This window comes from Triticum aestivum, chromosome 4D (genome assembly GCF_018294505.1).
Source record: "Triticum aestivum cultivar Chinese Spring chromosome 4D, IWGSC CS RefSeq v2.1, whole genome shotgun sequence".
Lineage (NCBI taxonomy): Eukaryota > Viridiplantae > Streptophyta > Magnoliopsida > Poales > Poaceae > Triticum > Triticum aestivum.
The window spans coordinates 478,644,473-478,663,219 of record NC_057805.1 but is presented as its reverse complement, the minus strand read 5'-3'; the positions used below and the strand labels follow the sequence as shown (position 1 = coordinate 478,663,219).

At 40.1% G+C, this 18,747-nt stretch overlaps 1 protein-coding gene across 3 annotated transcripts; it reads left to right on the top strand.

The window, feature by feature from the left end:
* Positions 1-201: 201 nt before the first annotated feature.
* LOC123098799 (uncharacterized) lies at positions 202-5,822 on the top strand. 3 transcript variants are annotated; one of them, XM_044520873.1, is made up of 4 exons: positions 202-384; positions 508-628; positions 810-2,988; positions 4,931-5,164. In XM_044520873.1, exons 1-4 carry the CDS (start codon positions 238-240, stop codon positions 5,052-5,054), a joined length of 2,571 nt encoding a protein of 856 aa, XP_044376808.1. In that variant the 5' UTR covers positions 202-237; the 3' UTR covers positions 5,055-5,164. The 3 variants fall into 3 exon arrangements, with proteins under 3 accessions (XP_044376808.1, XP_044376809.1, XP_044376810.1); XM_044520874.1 differs by lacking the exon at positions 4,931-5,164 and adding an exon at positions 5,187-5,822 and having other exon boundaries at positions 203-384; XM_044520875.1 differs by lacking the exon at positions 4,931-5,164 and having other exon boundaries at positions 204-384; positions 810-3,329.
* The last annotated feature ends 12,925 nt before the right edge of the window (positions 5,823-18,747 follow it).

Here is an 18,747-nt window from a genome sequence, read left to right as displayed (position 1 = left end):
CGGGTCACGGCAGCAACCCTAGCTGACGCCGCGGTGAGAGCGAGCCGAGCCCCCACCCCCCAACCCCCCACAGCAAGCAGGAGCTCGGGCCCGAGAGGAGCCACCGCACCACACCACGCCACGCCACCAGAAAATTCCCTCCCCCTTCCCCTCCCCCCTCCCCACGCGGTGCTGCTCCCCCCAAAATTCCCCACCCCTCCGCCCCGCCGTCCCACCCCCGCCCCCGCGGCCACCGCCATGCGCATCCGGCGCTACGCCGCGCGCCTGCTCGCCAACTCTGCCCCCGCCGCCGCCTCCGCGGCCCCGCCCCAGCCCGCGCCCTGGCTCCACGCCGCCGCCGACGACTGCGCCATCTGCGAGCTCACCCGCGGCTCCGACCCGCAGGTACCTATCCCCTCCCTCTCCCCCATCCGCATTACATCGCCCCGGCCCATGGGGAAAGCGGCGATTTTGACTCGGCTGGAACGGGGGTTCTTACGGTCGGTTGTGTGTTCCGCGGAATCGCAGGTTGCTCCGGACGGGATTAAGCACAAGGGGCACATTGCGGACCTGGAGCCGGAGGGTGAGCTGCTCAAGAGCGACCAGGACCACCGCGTCCGCCTACCTCAGCGACCTCCTGTCCTTGAAGGTGCGTGCGTTCTACGCTGCCACACCCTACTACTTTTTTTTGGTCACTTCAGTACTTAAAAACGTGTAGCTTGCTTCTATTCTCGAAACAAGAATGCTTGACTTTTTATTAAAAAAAATTGATTGGCTTGCTACTAATGTTTGAAATATTTGTTCTTTTGGTGTTTGACAAATGATTCCAGCTCAAGAATGTGAGGTAGGCCATGAGCACTCTGTGATTAAAGGTTCTGTGAGGCCGGAAGCTATGGAGGAGACCACTCTTGTCAGCGAAGCTGCTACTGAGCCGGTAGTCATGGAAGGAGCCCATGTTGTTGATGAAGCTACTGCTGAGCAGGAGGTTGGAGTGGCGACTCCTCTTGTGAATGGCTCTGTCACCGACCCGGAGGTTACTGGGGGAGCTTCTCTTGTGAGTGGATCGATCACTGAGACAGAAGTTATGAGTGGAGTTTCTCTCGCTAATGAAGCTGTTGGGGGGCGAGAAGTTTCAATGGGAATTTCTCTTGTGAGTGGATCGATCGCCGAGCCAGAAGTTATAAGTGGAGCTTCTCTCGCCGATGAAGCTGTTGCCGAGACAGAAGTTTCAGGGGGACTTTGTCTTGTGAGTGAAGCTGCAACTGAGGCAGCAGATGTAGCCATCGCGTCGGAAGTTACAACTGGAGCTCCCCTTGACAACAAAGGTGTCGCAGAGCAAGATATTAAAATGGGCGCTTCTCCTGTCGATGAATCTGCTTCTGAGGCTGCAACTGAGGCAGCAGATTTAGTTACCACACCAGGAGCTCCCCTCGACAACCAAGGTGTTGCAGAGCCAGATATTAAAATGGGAGCTTCTCCTGTCAATGAATGTGCTGCTAAAACTGCAACTGAGGCTGCAGGTGTAGTCGCCGCTCTGAGAGTTACAACTGTAGCTTCCTTCGACAACAAAGGTGTTGCAGAGCCAGATATTAAAATGGAAGCTTCTCCTGCCAATGAATCTGCTGCTGAAATGGATTTTGTACACTCAGGTTCCCTTGTTACTGAAGCTGCAACTCATCCAGGACTACCTGAAAGAGTTTCTCTTGCTAATGGAGCTGCTACTGAGCGAGAGGCTTCAGAGGCAGGTTCACTTGTGAGTGAACCTGCAGCTGAGGCAGCAGATGTAGTCACCGCGTTGGAAGTTACAACTGGAGCTCCCATTGACAATGAAGGCACTGCAGAACCGGAAATTAAAATTGGACCTTCTTTTGCGAATGAATCTACTGCTGAAATGGATTCAGTACTGTTAGGTTCACTTGTTACTGAAGCTACAACTCATCCTGGACTTATAGGAAGAGTTTCTCTTGTCACTGAGACAGGAGTTACAGGAGGTGCTAACCTCGACACTGAAGTTTCCATAGAACCAGAAGATACAGGTCGACCTTCTCTTATAAATGAATCTACCGAATTGGAAATTACACGGGGGGTTTCTATTGCTACCGATGCTGCTTCAGAACCAGAAGTTACTGGCCAAGCTTCCGCTTGTAGTGGAGATAGTGATGCTGCTTTAAAGGAGGCAGAAACTCTTGACTGCGATTTGGATAGTGCCAATGTGCAGATTGAAAAGGCAGGAGAGTCTGTTGCCACCGAAGTGCAACCTTCTAGAGACGACAGGGGAGATGTTGGTTCTGTGAATGCCATGAGCACTTCTCCTGTTACAGACAAGAGTCTAGCTTTTGATGAAGTAATACCACAGGATGACGCACCCAGTGTTTCATGTGCATCAGGCGTAGTTGTTAGAAGTGTTGGTAAATCAGGGAGAACTGATGTCATATGTTATGCTAGGCGCAGAGGTAAAAGAAAGCTGGATATGGAAGAAACAAAGACAGACCAACTTGAAATGGGTGATGGTGACATCTATGGTCAGTGTGAGGAAAAGGCGACATTTGACATAACTGTTCCTTGTGAGAGTGCGATGTCAACCGCTGAATCTGCAGACATTAAACTCGCCGACATAAAGAGAGGTCTTGTGGACAATTCAGCCTCAAGCAAGGGTAAAAAGAGGAAGGGACGATTTGAATGTGACATTGACTACTGCCACATGACATTCAAGAAAAGAGCCGAACTTTCTATCCACAAGAAGAACATGTGCACGATCAAGTCATGCGGCAAACATTTTAGATCCCACAAGTATCTGAGACGCCACCAGAGCATTCACAACGAGGAGGCACCTTACAAGTGTCCGTGGGAAGGTTGCAGTATGTCTTTCAAGTGGACATGGGCTCTGGCTGATCATTTCCAAGTTCATACAGGGGAAAAGCCCTATAAATGCAGGACACCTGGGTGTAGCAAGATATATAAGTATGTTTCAGACTTTACCCGGCATAGGATGAGGTGCAAACCGCAGAGGTAAAATCTTGCTCAACATTGCAGAGTTAGGATAGGAGTAAAGTCCGTGCTTGCCACTGTAGATGGTTTTATTATTTGTTGGAAGTCCCTTGGCCCAATTGTTCTGAGTTCTGACAACTTACAGCGGGATTGTTGTTTCTTTATTGAAGAAAAAATGTCACAATCTTTAGTTTAGAAGCTTTAACTATGCTTTTCTCGAACATCGGTGTACATTTCCAAAAGCTGTTTGATAAGATCCGCAGTGTTTGTTTCTTACAGTGGTGATGTCTGTTCTTCACAGGGGTGATATATCAAATCCGAGAGTTGTAAATAAGTTGTTTTTATTCTGTTTCAGGATACTACTCCAATGCCTATGCATTTACAGATTTGCATGCTTGAACATTTGCTGCAAAATACAAGATGGCCTGTTTATTTTGCTTAGTTATTCACCTATACTAGAAGGGTTGGGCGCGCTTTGCTGCGCCATTGGTGTTGTTGGGTTTTCATTTTTTTGTACTCCCTCTGTTTTAAAATTTATGGTGATTAGTTTTTTGAAAAGTCAGAAGGGGAGCCTTGGCGCAGTGGTAAAGCTGCTGCCTTGTGACCATGAGGTCACGGGTTCAAGTCCTGGAAACAGCCTCTTGCAGAAATGTAGGGAAAGGCTGCGTACAATAGACCCAAAGTGGTCGGACCCTTCCCCAGACCCTGCGCAAGCGGGAGCTACATGCACTGGGGCTGCCCTTTTTTTTAGTTTTTTGAAAAGTCAAACCTCTTTAAGATTTGACCAAATTTGTAGAGAAATATATCGATATCTATATTATCAAATCGGTATCATTAGATTCATCATGAAATCATTTTTTCATATTTTTAATAATTAGTATTGTGGGAGTCGATAATTTTGGCTCTGAACTTGGTCAAAGTTAAAGAAATTTGACTTTTGACAAAATGAATACAGCTTATATTTTGGAACTGAGGCAATATTTGGTTTGGCGAGTGGGCGAGATGATGGAGTGTGTTTTCTTTTTTACTTATAAATGCGGTGTTTTGGTGGGCCTTTCGCGGTGTGTTTCTGTGTTATCTGCTAATCAACCCATAATTGTATGGGGAAATTTTCTACATCGGTTGCTGCATGTACTATATTGGTGCTATAGTATCACATGTTGGCGCTTATTTTTTCTAGGTTATGAGAGGTCGCACGCGATTGATACGTTTTTATATTCCGGTTGCTGCCATTTGATTTGAGAAATCGTTGATCTAGTCAAAACGTGAACCAATTCTAAAATTGAATATCTTAGTCGAACAGGAGAGCTTCAAAATTAAGCAGCATAGTAAATTAAAAGAATTGCATTAGAGAACTCCTTGAGAAATTGTTGACAGTCAAAATCGAGTGACCCAATTTTAATTGGAGACCTCAATTGAATGTGAGGCCTTAAAAATTAGGAAGCATAGTGCTATAGAGGATTGAGCCATATAGTTATCTTCCTGGATGTCTAATAAGCCATGAAGTTGTTCAATCATTAACTGCTGCAATGCTTGCACTTCCATGAAGAGCTTTGAAAATAGATACTGTGCACGTCTATTTATCTATTTAAAGTGCTTCGTCTGTGCATTTGTAGAAGGAAAACGATACGTAAATCATAAAGCACTGGATGGTATCAACCAAACTGGTAATGACTGCAACCTAAGAATACATGCCCTTTCATATGGTAAAGCACAGCGGCACAGGAGTAGTTTCTTAGCTTATTTGTTCGTTGAAATTAGAATTTGTCCTGTTCTCTGACTGGGTGTGTCCGCTGTTAAGGCTTTGATACTCGCGGCACCTTTGATCCCACCCGATTCATTCCTTGTGTTGGGAACATGTTCTAAATTTGCTTTGACACATAAATTATTTCTTTTGCCTTGCTAGCAATGTAGTAGAAATGAACATGTACTAAATCTGTTTTTTCTGCTTTACAATTATCAGTGATCTTCCTGGCTTCTACATAAAGGTAAAATTTAGTTCATTTGGGAGATTTCAACTAGCTTGGAAAAGGCAAAACCATGTGCTTAAGCTTCAGCATTCCGCAGTACATAAATGCATCCTGTGATATTTTTTGTATTGATTGCCAAAGAAAAACCTAACCGCATTTGAGCTTCTGGACCCTGTAATGGTTACCTATATGTCACTGATGGTATTATCTACCTTCCCTGCCCAGTTTGACATTTGGTTTCTCATACAGGGAGCTGTTTTCTTTTTTGCCAAAATATACAGGGAGCTGTTAATAAGCTGCAACTGATGCGATGGAACGAGCGCCTGTTTTCTTGTTTGTTTAGTACTTAACCATAAAAGGAACTGCTTCCTATATCGAATCAAAAGGGGCGAAGTAGCATAACTGGAAAAATGGATAGACAGGGTTCCCTGACAGATGTTACCATATATTATTGCATCACAAGATAGGCAAGTATCTCTGACAGATGTGAGCATATATTCTTGCATCTCGAGATGATCTCGGATAGCTTGCATATGCATATTTACTCAAGGATCATTGATTTATGTTATAGGCTGCAGTCATGCTTGCATTAGCATCAGTTCATGCTATGTGACTGTTCTTTTTGGTTGACCCATGGTCTCTGTGTGATGTTTCATAATAATCCAGAGCTAATTAGGGCACCGGTTCATGTCTCATGATCTATTCACTATCCACAGTAATTCAGAGCTGTAGATATAGACTGAGCGGTGAGAACTAACTTGTCCTTTACTCCTTTTTGTATGTTGGATTGAACTTGACCTCAAAATAATATTACTTTGATTAACATATCATGTGATACTCCCTCCGTCCGGAAATACTTGTCATCAAAATGAATAAATGGGGATGTATCTAGATGTATTTTAGTTTTAGATACATCCCTTTTTATCCATTTTGATGACAAGTATTTTCGGACGGAGGGAGTAGTTTTTTGTATTGATTGCAAAAGAAAAAACAAATGCCATTTGGGCTTCTGGGGCATGGAGATGGAGTAGAGTTACCTCTATACCACTGATGATATTAACCACCTTCCTTGCCCAGCTTGCTATTTGGTTTCTCATACAGGGAGTCGTTAATAAGGTGCAGCTGATGAGAGGGGACGATCTTGGCTTATTTTCTTGTTTGTTTAGCACTTCACCACAGAAAGAAACTGTTCTGTGAATATCGGCATCGAATAAAAACGAGCGAAGTAGCGTTACTGGGGAGATGGATAGGCAGGTGTCTTTGACAGGCGTTAGCATATATTCTTTGCACCTCAAAATGATCTGGTACACAATTTTTCTTTCTCCTTTTGGGGTATGATGATTTTAATAGATGAGCAACCTGTATGAGAAATAGTATGTTCGTGATTTTGATTATCATGATGATCGCCAGGTACCAATGTATCTTTTGGATGCGGTTTTTTCTTCGATCGAAGTGAAAGACTTGCGTGTCATGAAGCTGTATGTTTGTTACTTTGTCAGTATTACGTGCATATATACTCAAGCTGCGCTGGGATCCGCAGTTAGGGTGATGAGTCACTCTCTTGTTTAGCCTGGGTACTGGCTTTATGTTATACTAGCACACATGTCCGTGCGTTGTAATGGGAGAAAAAAATTTCAAAAAATTTCAAATGCCCCCAATAAACATGTTCAAGACCCCACAGGTCCACGTCTATTCTTTGAAAGTGGGAACATGAGCGAAAGAGGGTGGATAGGGGATAGAAGATCGACAAGTAGAAAAATATTCCTCGCTTTACTATCATTCCTAACAAAATGAGCTATATATAAAATGGAATCCAATAACTCCCGAACGTTCGGATTTTGAGCATTTCGTCCCGAACGTTTTTACATGGCAACTTTAGTTCGTAGGGGATGGCAACTTTGTCCTTTTTTGTTTTTTTTCAGAAAATTGCCATGTTAAACTTGCCATCTAACACGTTCGGGTTGTCATGCTTAGATCCTGAACGTTCTTTTTTTGTCAGAAAATTGCCATGTTAAACTTGCCATCTAACACGTTCGGGTTGTCATGCTTAAATCCCGAACGTTCGGGAGTTATCATTACCGTATAAAATTGTACAATATTCTAAATAAGTGTATAGCTACAAAGAAAACTGACCATAGTAGAATGCATACATTATCTAGCCGACCATTTTGTAATGATATGTTCACAAACTTTAGTTGTATTATTACTGGCTCATGTATCATTCTCTCCCATAGAAATCATACAGCAAAGAGCTTCAGAACGCAAATGACCAACATATTCTGAATCAGTTCTCATACATACACTCTATAATATAAATTCAGGCCATATACTTTCAGCTTCTACGACAAAGAAATTGCAGCTAGGAATGCTGCGTTGGTCGGTTCGTCCAGTAGAAGGCCTCCATCCTAAAAGCCAAGACCACCATGATCATCTTGTCGTGGTTGCTGTGTAACCGGAAGGAGCGCACATTGAGCGACCACAAGCTGGTGGCTGCCACGTTATCTTCAGCAGATAGTTGGCTGAGGTCGAGAGCCTTGACGGTGTCTGAGCAGAGGACGAGCGCGCACACGCAGCATATGCAGACTCCTCAGCAAAAATGGAAAAAAGAAAACTCAACTTTGTCAGCCTGGCGAAAGGTGCCAGGTTAGTTCAATATGTGCCACTTGCTGGTGTAAAAACATGGTGCAATGACGCATGTATGCCCAGGAAGCTATCTATAACATTGTAATGGGATTAAAATTAGCTAGCTAGTATCGTATGTCTGCAATCTTGTCATCTTAAGTATGCAAAAACAAAAATCTGAAGCTAGCTGAGCATAAATGGTTTGGTGTCCCTTGGGTTGTTTTCTTGTCCTAACATAACATGGAGGAGGTACCAAGGGTTCAGCATTGAGCTTTGATTTACCTCCATTATCCCTATGATACTGGTGTTTGTGATGAACTAAATAGACAATTTGTGGTGCTGGGATGATTCATGATGGATTGATAAGATGAGCTTCGCAACAACTACCATCATGCATGAGCATGGGTAACATCCAAAATTTCCCAAAGCAGCCATGTTTTTATGTGTACCAGTGGCAAGGGCGCGCCTCCTATGCCATCATGGGCGCACAAATCTTGCCGATGTACTTTTGAACGTGCATATGCAGCCCAGATGAGTGGTAGGTGTTAAAAAAGAAGGTACTCCACTTAACAGAAATACATCATTAAAGTGTTCTGGCATATAGCATAGCATAGCAGACAGAGTAAACCAGAAGGTCTATATTAACACGGAGGTCAAATTGTTTCAAGGTGGATGCCAGAGCACAACCATCAATTGAAAATAAAAGCTAACATATCTTTGCGGACTTTAACCACAATGCATGTCACTCTTCTTAATACTCCCAAAGCAAAACTATCACTAAGTCACCTGATACCATCTCTTCTTGTTTGTGCCATCCCACCACAATTCATAATGGCCTCCGGTGGCAATTATGGCATATTTGCAGATAATACAGAACAATTATAGAAACCGAGAACATATATATAAACCTATGAGAGATCACCAAGAAAATTAAGCACTGAAACTTTACAATGGTATTGACAGAACAAGGCGTCACATATTCTTTACTCCATTCTCCTAAGAATAATACAAAAGTGACTTCAAACTATGTACCTCCATGAATCAACCATGCTTGGAGCCACATCAACATATTGCCATCGGTTGCCGGTCTTCCGCATCTACGCACTGGCGAAATAAAGAACAACTTGCTCAAAAGTGTTAAACTGAAATATAAGCAGATATATAAGGTGGGGATTCCCCCAGCCCTGGCCTTGCCAAAATAAATTAAAATGTGGGTGCTTAAATTTTTTGGAATGTATGTCAAGGGAATGTGTACCATAAAAAGCAGCGGGTATTTTCTTTTAGTCATTTGAACAAACAATCAAGGAGCACCTTCTGTTTCACATAATTGCGGCCATCAGGAAAAAAAATTGTAAGATTGTGGATCAAAGATCCATGATAAAATAGGTGCACACATCCTATTTGATGCATTAACACAATCCTCCGAAGGGCATATACACCATGCATAGAAGAGAAGCTAACCGAGCAGGAAAAACGAATGAAAATCACAACCAAGAAGGATGGCAAAATCCAGACGTACTGATCATTCTCAACCCATCCATGGCAAGGCCATACTCGAATCCCGTGGTGGTGGAGTATCCTAGGCGGCGAAGCAGGGAAAGGAATAACACACCAGCGCGACCGGCGAAGACAAAGACACCACTGACTACTCGTCCTTCTCTTCGGCGCCACACTCCGAGGCACGACAAGTGTTTTCATCATTCCAGTTCCCACTGAACTGATGCTTGATTCTGGTGCAAACCTATAAGAAAGAACACATCTTTATGTATATTTCATCAAGTATATACCAGAAATATCAACAAGCGAAACCAATGTGGTTTGACCTCAAGTCCCGTCATCCCATCAATTGTGGTTGTGTATGGAGTGATTCTCATCCTTGCTCTAGAAACATATTTGTATATGTGAATTCGCTAGTCCCAATCATATGTGTAAAGAAAAGGGTAAACATGAACTGGCTATATGAGTTTATTCCAGCATACCGTCCCGTGACACGCTTTGCATACAAATCCCTTTCCTTATGAGCTGAAGTAAAATGAGCGCCGTTTCTCGACCTGTAGCCCAAAAAGAATATCGAACCCTTTTTTCTTTAACTCACCGAGGACTGCGTGTTGAATAGTGCAAATAGCAGGGACTTTTTTGCAAAAGCGCCGCGATGGTGAGTTAAAGAAAAAACGGTTCGACCGATATATATATATATATATATGGGACACCTAGGTGCCCAGGCTCCATGCTTGTCTACCAACGGATTGCTTTAGGATGTGTGCGTTGTATTAGGTATGGACGCTAACGGGTATACCCGTTTGCAGTATTAAATTTGTACATTTATTGCAATTTACTAATTAATTCCATTAACTGCGTGTCAATTAGCGACCACTTGCTATAATTAGAAGGTAGTTATTAATTAGCATGCACGTACTACCAAACACTCCTAATTTAGTCACGCATGTGCATGTGAAACACTAGAAAAATTCTATAGTAATTAATGCATAGAAGGAAATTATTCAAAATTGTCTAATTTTTTATTGTACATATTAGGAGTATTGCTGACATGCCTTTTAAACAGGTGTGCGTATAGTTGCTATGGGTATAAGAAAAATCTAGTTAATATTTATCTGAACGTAACATATCATCTATCGAGGTATTTAGTTACGTATATATATCCATTTTAAAAAAAGCTAGTGATATTTATGGGTATATACCAATAAATTTCACATCGAGGTATTTACAGCAATATCTTGAGTATACACTACTTTTTTAAAACTTGAGTATCCACATACAAATATATCGGACTACGTTTGTACGTATATAATACCTAAAATAAATCATAGAGTATATATGTGCATGCAAATTATTTGGAATAAATTGTAGGGTATATACGTTTGTATGTATCTAATACCTAGAATAAATCATAAAGTATTCGTGCATGCAAATTATTTGGAACAAATTATAGGGTATATATGTTTGTAGGTATCTAAAAATACCTATAAATCATAGGGTATATACGTCTGTATGTATCTAATACCTAGAATAAATCATAAAGTATATTCGTGCATGCAAATTATTTGGAACAAATTATAGGGTATATATGTTTGTAGGTATCTAAAAATACCTAGAATAAATCATAGGGTATATACGTTTGCAGGTATAGGTTCTAATACCTATAATAAATCATGTGGGAATCAATCTACAATCAATGGCCATAAAGGATACATGTGCATGCACGCACAAAAGGAAAGCAAATTTTTAGGAAGGATAGTAGTGATTATTTATAAGTAGGAAATGCATTAGCGGGTTGGATCCGCACTAGGTGCCCAGGCACCTAGGTGCCCCAGTTATTTTACTATCCTATTACCGGGTGTAGTTACTCCCACTTTTGTTTCATACGTTGTAGGTACTATCTATCATATTGGAAAGTACGTACGCGTAGTATGTTGTATATATAAGAATGTTTAGATAGTATTATTACTTTTTTTGGTAATATGTATCATATTTTATGCATACTCCATTTCGCGTACAAATATGTACGTGTTTTGCAAATACAATAAAACTATATGCTCACTTACAATTTTTCATATAATTCACTTTGGAGTATCTTAGATAGAACATATGAAATAGTTATTCTACTAACACTTACGAACTGCATGTTCAACGCGAGGGCGCTGCACTTTTTGCAGCAAAAGTAATGTAATACATAGACTAGTGAACTTCTGTCGGAAAAAACTGCATGCGGTGTCTCTTTGTTACTGTTTTCGCTCTAATTTTTTAATCGTTTATCGGATCGAGACGTATAATATACCGTTGAAAAACTATAGATTAGGCGCAACTTCGCCATGTTAAACACTTCTCGAGATTCCTTGGGTTTAAGAGCAGTTTCGAAAACGGTGGACGCCCAACTAGTGGCAGCGAGCGTATTTTTACGTTTTTTCGCAAACCGCTTATCGGAATGAAGCAAATGATACGTCGTCGGAAAGATATCGTCGAGGCGCAACTTTTTCATATGTATTACTTTCTCTAATTCGTTACGGTTTAAGAGCAGTTTCAAATTTACTAAATCACGAAATTCCGCTTTTCATTTTTTCTAAAAAAAATTGTACTGTTTTCGCTCCATTTTTTTAACCGTTTATCGAAACGAGGCATGTGATACGCTGTTGGAAAGCTACGGATGAGGCACAACTTTCATATGTACAAATGGTTTTGAGATTCCTTATAGTTTTGAATTAATTTTGAAAATGGTGCGCTGGACGATGAGTTGCAGCGGCCGTTTTTTGTGATTTTTTACAAACTGCTTTGTCAGAATGATGCAAATGATACGCCGTTGGAAAGATATCGATGATGCGCAAATTTTTCATGTAGAACGCCCTCTCTAATTCCTTATGGTTTTAAGAGCAATTTTAAAATTACCGAAATGCGGACACTCTGTTTTTTGCGACACCCAAATCGACGAGTGAACTTCATCCGACAGAAAACCGCACTGCATCAGACGGAATACCGCATTGCATCAGAAGGTTAAGCGAACTGCATGATTTCTTTTGTCGGATGTAAATTTTCTCACACGAGTTTTTGTTGTCTTTTTTCAACTTTTTTTACGAACGAGAGTGGACCGTAGAGCCTAGGCCAAGTGAACCGCGACATATATCAAAGTGAACCGTATTACTATTTCATTTTTTCACTAATTTTTAACACTTTCATGTTGGGCGCAAGTGAACAGCATCACTCTCAAAACTGAACCACATCCGAGGACCAAACGCACTGCAGGTGTTGATGTAGTCGACTAAATTTTAGAACACACGAAACAAATTGCGCCATCGCACCATCGCATCAAACAAATTTATTCAAGACCGTGAGCATCACGCCATCGCACTGCAAGCACCCTCGCCGGTGGACTGCACACCCGTCCGTACCGCAGTGAAGACCCAGGCGAACTGCAGTGTTGCGCCCAAACGAAATCTAAAAAAACACCGAACATATTCCTGGACTTTAATAATTACATAGCCGCACCGCAACTTTTGTTGTTGGGGAAGAAGGGAACCACCACGCCGTCTTCGCCGGTGTCGCGAACACCATGGTTCCCGGTGCGGCAGAGCCCGTCCTCGCCTCAGACGTAGCAACAAGAAAAGGAGCGGCGCTGCCAGCGCCATGGAGTCTTGCAATGAACTGCAAACAAATATCCAGTGAGTTGCAAAAAAAAAGCAAAGGAGCCGCAAAATGAAAACACTACAAGATGCAAGAACATGCCAAATGCACTGCACGGAACATGCCCGCGCGCCGAACTGCATTGGGAACATACAGAGTTAAACGCCCTGTGGTGGAGCTGGCTATGGGCCATTAGGCAAACAAATACTCACACAAATACGAGATGATGGCCATGGGAGTACAATATAAACACACGAATAAAAAAGAGTCAATTACACCAGTGGTGCTATAACTTGGCGCAAACGGTCACTTTGGTGCTAGAAGTTGTGGCATACATTAAAGTGGTGCAAAAACTTGGCTTTGACGTGCAAATACAGTGTTTATCTCATTTTGCATACGGAACCGGTGCTGACTAGGCGCATGGGGCCCGTTGTCAACCACTAGACCAGGAGAAGAGGGTGTGTGACTTATTTTTTCCAGAAACACCCTCGAAATATATGTTTTTCACAAAAAAACCCTACTGGCGTGGGAGAGGAGCCACTTTTTTCACCTCTATGATCAGTGGGTCCAACCTGTCAGGTGAGAGTGAAAATTAAACAAAACTGGAGACCCTAGGTCTCGAACCCACAAAAGAGACGTAAGAATCAAGCCGGCTAATCCACTCCAACACTTCACGTTCCCATGTAAATAATGGATGAACTTATATGTATTTCAACGGGCTGCTGATACTGCGGCCCATTTTACACCAGTTCAGTATTTTCTATTTTATTTGTAAAAATATATGTAAATTATAATCTCAGAACAAAAATAAAGTTTTAATATTTATGTGTATAAATATTTTACATACAAATGAAAACTTGTTTATAAAAACTGTTCACGTATTATATAGAAAAAATCATATGTTTGAAATAATATTTGTGAGTTACAAAAAGATTGTATGATTTTAAATAATAACAAATGTTATTAAAATTAAAATTCAGAAAATTATTTTAGTTATACAAACATTCCAATCATTTGCATGTTTGTATAGTTCAAAGTTTGTATAATTAAAGATATTTATAATGTAAAAACTAAAATGTTGATATTAATATTAATTTTTAATAATTTGAGTATAAGCCGTGAGTGTGTGATATTTTTTATTGATTAAACATTTTTCCATATTAACTAAATATTTTTTGTATAATACACGGCTGTATATTTAGTTTTTTATTTAATAATCATTGTTTGTATGTCTAATATTTATAACACACAAATATTTGAACGTAATTTTTATTACTTAGGTTTTAGAAAAATAAATAAAAAACAAACCGGTGAAAATTGAGCCACAGTATCAACAGCCCATTTAAGTTCCACATGCATAGTGGTTAAGTACATATAACGTCCTTATCCAAAGTGAACATGGTAGCGTGGTTGGTGCATTAGCTAGCCTGCTTGCATGCTAGGTGCTGATCGTTGGTTCGATTCTGTGCAGCCACCCTTTTAGTTTAATTTTCACTCTCTCCCGACAGGCGGGTCCTACTGGTCTTAGAGGTATAAAAAGTAAATACCACGTCAGATTTGTTCTAAAAAATATATTTCGAGGGTATTTCTGGAAAAAACAAGTCACACACCCCTCCTCCTGGTCCGGTGGCTGACAGCGGGCCACATGCGCCTAGTCAGCGTTCATTCCGTATACAAGCGAGATAAGCACTATATTTGCACCTCGAAGCCAAGTTTTTGCACCACTTTAATGTATGCCACAACTTGTAGCATCAAACTGACCATTTGCGCCAAGTTCTAGCACCACCATTGTAATTGACTCAATAAAAAAGCCCCAGCGGATATGGCCATCATCGTGGGCTGCACGTAGATGGGCACCACATTGCAAACCCACGCCCGCGTGCTGCACGATCACACTGATGGAACTGCACACCATACTGAAAAATTCATTACCTTGCCAACAGAGAACCCGTCCTCACCTCACACAGAGCAGCAGGAGAAAGCATGACCAGCGCCATGGATCTGACAGTGAACAGCAAAATGAAATTCAGCGAGCTGCAAATAAATATCAAAACGAGCTTTAAAAAGAGCAACAAAAACAAGTGTTTTCTGAACTGCACGGGGCGGCCATTGACCTTTAGCTCCAGCTCAGCGGATTGCTTGACACAGAGGGTAGCGACAGACTGCAAGAACGGCGTTTGGGGACTACATGCGGAGGAGCGACGCACCTGTTGAATCGGGTGGCGGCCCGTCGTCGGGGCGGCACACGGGAGCATGCGGGCACGCCATCGGGGGGTGGACTGCGCGTGCAGCAGTGTGTAGTGCGGCCACAACACAGAGTCAGAGAAGGGCTGAGGGGAAGGCCGGATCAGTTCTTGAAGGAGGTTGGGGAGTCCGGCGCCGCCCTCCTCATGCACTGGGCACTGGCAAGGCGCAAAGAGGATGGCCGGTTCGTTGGCAAGGCATGGGGGGAGCAGTGGGAGGCCCATGGAGGTACGGCGACCTGAGGGGGAGAAGAAGGAAGTGAGTAATGGCGCAGTACCTTGACCCGGCGGTTGGTGGGGACGGAGCAGTTCGATGTTTATTATAGAACTAGGTTATTTCCCGTTACTAAAGAATAAATCAAGAAGTCATAAATAAAAAATGGAGTAGTTCAAAAAATAACTAGTAGTTCAAACTAAATTGACGGAGCGATTCGGTGTTTATTTAAAAAAAATGTAATTTAGATTTCAAAAAATAAAACCAAAAAGAAGTTCAATAAGAAAGAACAAGGAGTTCAAAAAAGGTTTATAACAAACCATTTTCCCCATTATATAAAACCTAGAAATTCAAAATAAAATAACAAAGCAATTCCATATTTATTAAAAAAACTCGTTCCATTGCGAAACAAAATAAAACCAAGAAGTCCAAATTGAATTAATGGAGTAGTTCAATATTTAGAAAAGCTCAAATTTTCCTTGCAACTAAAGAATAAAATCAAGAAAATCAAATTAAGAAACGAAGTAGGTCGATGTATATGGAAAACTCAATTCTTTCCATTTCTAGGGGAAAAATTAAAAATATGTAATTCAATTAAAAAAATGTTTGACGCTTATTTAAAACCCTATTTTTTCTAAGAATAAAACTAAGAAGTTCAAATCAAAATAGCAGAGATGTTCAAGGTTTATAAAAAACTCAGATTTTTCCTCGTTACTAAAGAATAAAATGAAGAAGTTCAAATTAAAATAAAGCAATAGTTTGATGTATAAGAAAAACTCAAATTCTTTCTGTTCTTTATGGAAAATAAAAGTATGAAGTTCAATTCAAAAAAAGTTTTATGCTTATTTAAAAACATATTTATTTCTAAGAATAAGGCTAAGAAGTTCAAATTAAAATAATAGAGAAGTTCGATGTATATAAAAAACTCATATTTGTTGCAAGAAGTTCGTGTGCACCTCCGTGCACGGTTCAGAATTTATATTGCGGGGCGTTCGACCTCCAATTACATGTTTTAAAATGGCTAAAAATGACGTTCGACCTTCAATTGTGTGTAATTCGACATATACACAAAAATGTGACAGAAGTTCATAGTGAAAACAGCGAGAAGTTCAAGTATTGCAAGGAATGCATTTCAGGTGAGAATAAAACTATAAAAAAATAAAATCTTAAAAGGTTTGTTGACAGAAGTTCGAGTGCTCTGTCTGGGGAAGTTCAAAAATTCTTGCGAGAGAGGTTCACCTTATATTTCCATGTTCAAAAACACAAAAAAGAAATTATTTTTTTGTATTTTAAAATAATTCTCTCAATTCACGAAGAAGTTCAGTTATTATTTGGGAGCAATTTGATTTTAAATAGAAAATAGAAATTCAAATTATAAAAATGAAAAAGTTCATATACTAAATGGTGTGTGTTTAATGTGAGAAAAATGAATTAAAAGACAATGTCCATTTTTTTTGTTTTTATAAGTTAAAGTACTCGGTCGGAGAAAGTTAAAAAAATTATTGTGAAAGAGTTTAGTACAAAAGGAATATCATTTATGTAACACTGACAAATGGATGAGAAAATTACAAACGGAAATACGTCACAGAAGTTCAATGTGAAAACAGTAGGAAGTTCAACTACTACGCTGAATGAATTTCAGATGAAAAACTTCTAAAATCGTTGCAGCTATGAAAAAATGATCAACACGGGAAAGTTGCGTGTTTACATCGGCTTTCCATCGGTATATCACTTGCTCAATTTCGGTGAGTGGATGGAGAGATACGAGCAGCGGATGAAGAGTTACGAGCAAAAAATGCACGTGAAAAACAGAGTGAAGTTTAAGTAGACATGCCGAGAAGTTCAAGTTCTTCACGCGGTGCATTTTCAAAGAATCTGTTTCGTGATAAAGGCAGAACAAATGATCTCACCATTTTCGAAATTACTTGAAAACGGCCGGGAATCTGAGAAAACCACCAACATGAAAAAGTTTCGCATTTTCCGTAGCTTTTCAACGGTATATTACTTGCCCCATTCCGATAAAGTTTATAGAAATTACAGACAAAATACGTTTTTAGTGATTTTCAAAATTGGCTTAAAACCGTAAGGAATTGGGAGAAACAATATATACCATAAAGTTTCACATTTCCTCAAGCTTTCTAATGCCATATCATTTGCTGCATTCGGACGTACGGTTAAAAAATTAGCTCGAAAACACGAACTCGATGGAACTTGTACCATTTTCTAAATTACTTTTAAACCGTTCAAAATTGGAAAAAACTTTCAACATGAGAAAGTAGCACATTTTCATAAGCTTTCCAACACTATATCATTTGCCTCAATTGGATTAGCCGTTTAGAAATGACATAGAAAATACGAACTCGTTGTTCGGTTTGCGAAATTTTATGATTTTCCAAATTACTCTTTAACCATAGGGAATTAGAGAAAACTTTCAACATGTGGCATGAGCGGTTTTGCAGCAGCTTTCCAACGCCGTATTATTTGCCTCATTCCGATAAACCATTTAGAAATGCGATTGAAAATACGATTCACGTTTTTTGTATGAAGAAAAAACGGGTTTCAAAACTGCTCTTAAACTGCTTACATTTTGCCAAAAATTTAACTTGGGTCATGATACTTGTGTCCATAGCTTTCCAACGGCATATAGCAAGCTCCATATGGGCAATGTTGGTGGAAGTTCAACTTAGCACAGGGGGAAGTTCAGGTTGAACAACTCAGGCAGTAAAATTGCAAAAAACGTGAGTTCATCATGACCCAAGTGCAAAATCCGCCTATGAGCGAGATTCCTATTTAAAACGGATATTTAGTTGCTAAAAATCATTTGCAGATTACACTTACATCACATCGAACACGACTAACTAGAATAATTCGCGCAGAGAGACACGGTTGCGAAGATAGCCCGAAGGTCCGGTTCCTACAGAGGAAAGTTCAGGCTTGTAACTCAAGAAGTTCATGTTCTGATCAAAATAATATTCTGATCCCGTGATCAGAATATTATTTATGTATATGTGTGTGTATATATATATAGGGTAACGCTATTCTAAGCGTGAGTGTAGAATAGCTTATTCTACACCCCGTAGTAACGCTGTATACAAAATCTAGTAAACGGTGTATAAAATATAGTAATTAGGAAATATATTTTTTACTACCTAAGTTTGTAATTTACTTCATTTTTACGAAAATTACTATATCTTACATAATGTGTAACTATATTTTGTATGTACCGTTACTGGGGTGTAGAATAAGCTATTCTACACTCACGCTTAATTTAGCATTACTAAATTAAGATATTTCAAAGATATTCTATATTTTACATATATATATAGGAAAAATGCATCCTACTACCGGGTGTAGTTACACCCATTTCTCATATACTACCATGTGATAGTATATATACTACTTTATTATTTTTAGTATGTTCATATACTATATCTAAGATATTTCAAAGTGAGTTATATGGAAAAATTGCAGGTGAGCCCATAGTTTTATTGTATTTGTGAAATACGTACATATTTGTACGCAAAATGAAGTATGCATAAAATATGGTACATACTACTAAAAAGTAGTATATATACTACCTAAACATTTTTATATATAC

What these genes read in the sequence shown, in the direction of transcription:
- LOC123098799 (XM_044520873.1), top strand. Translation starts at nt 238, where the DNA reads ATGCGCATCCGGCGCTACGCCGCGCGCCTGCTCGCCAACTCTGCCCCC. An exon ending in GCGACCTCCTGTCCTTGAAG is followed by an intron (nt 629 to 809) that starts GTGCGTGCGTTC and finishes AAATGATTCCAG; the next exon opens with CTCAAGAATGTGAGGTAGGC. An exon ending in ATGAGGTGCAAACCGCAGAG is followed by an intron (nt 2,989 to 4,930) that starts GTAAAATCTTGC and finishes TACAATTATCAG; the next exon opens with TGATCTTCCTGGCTTCTACA.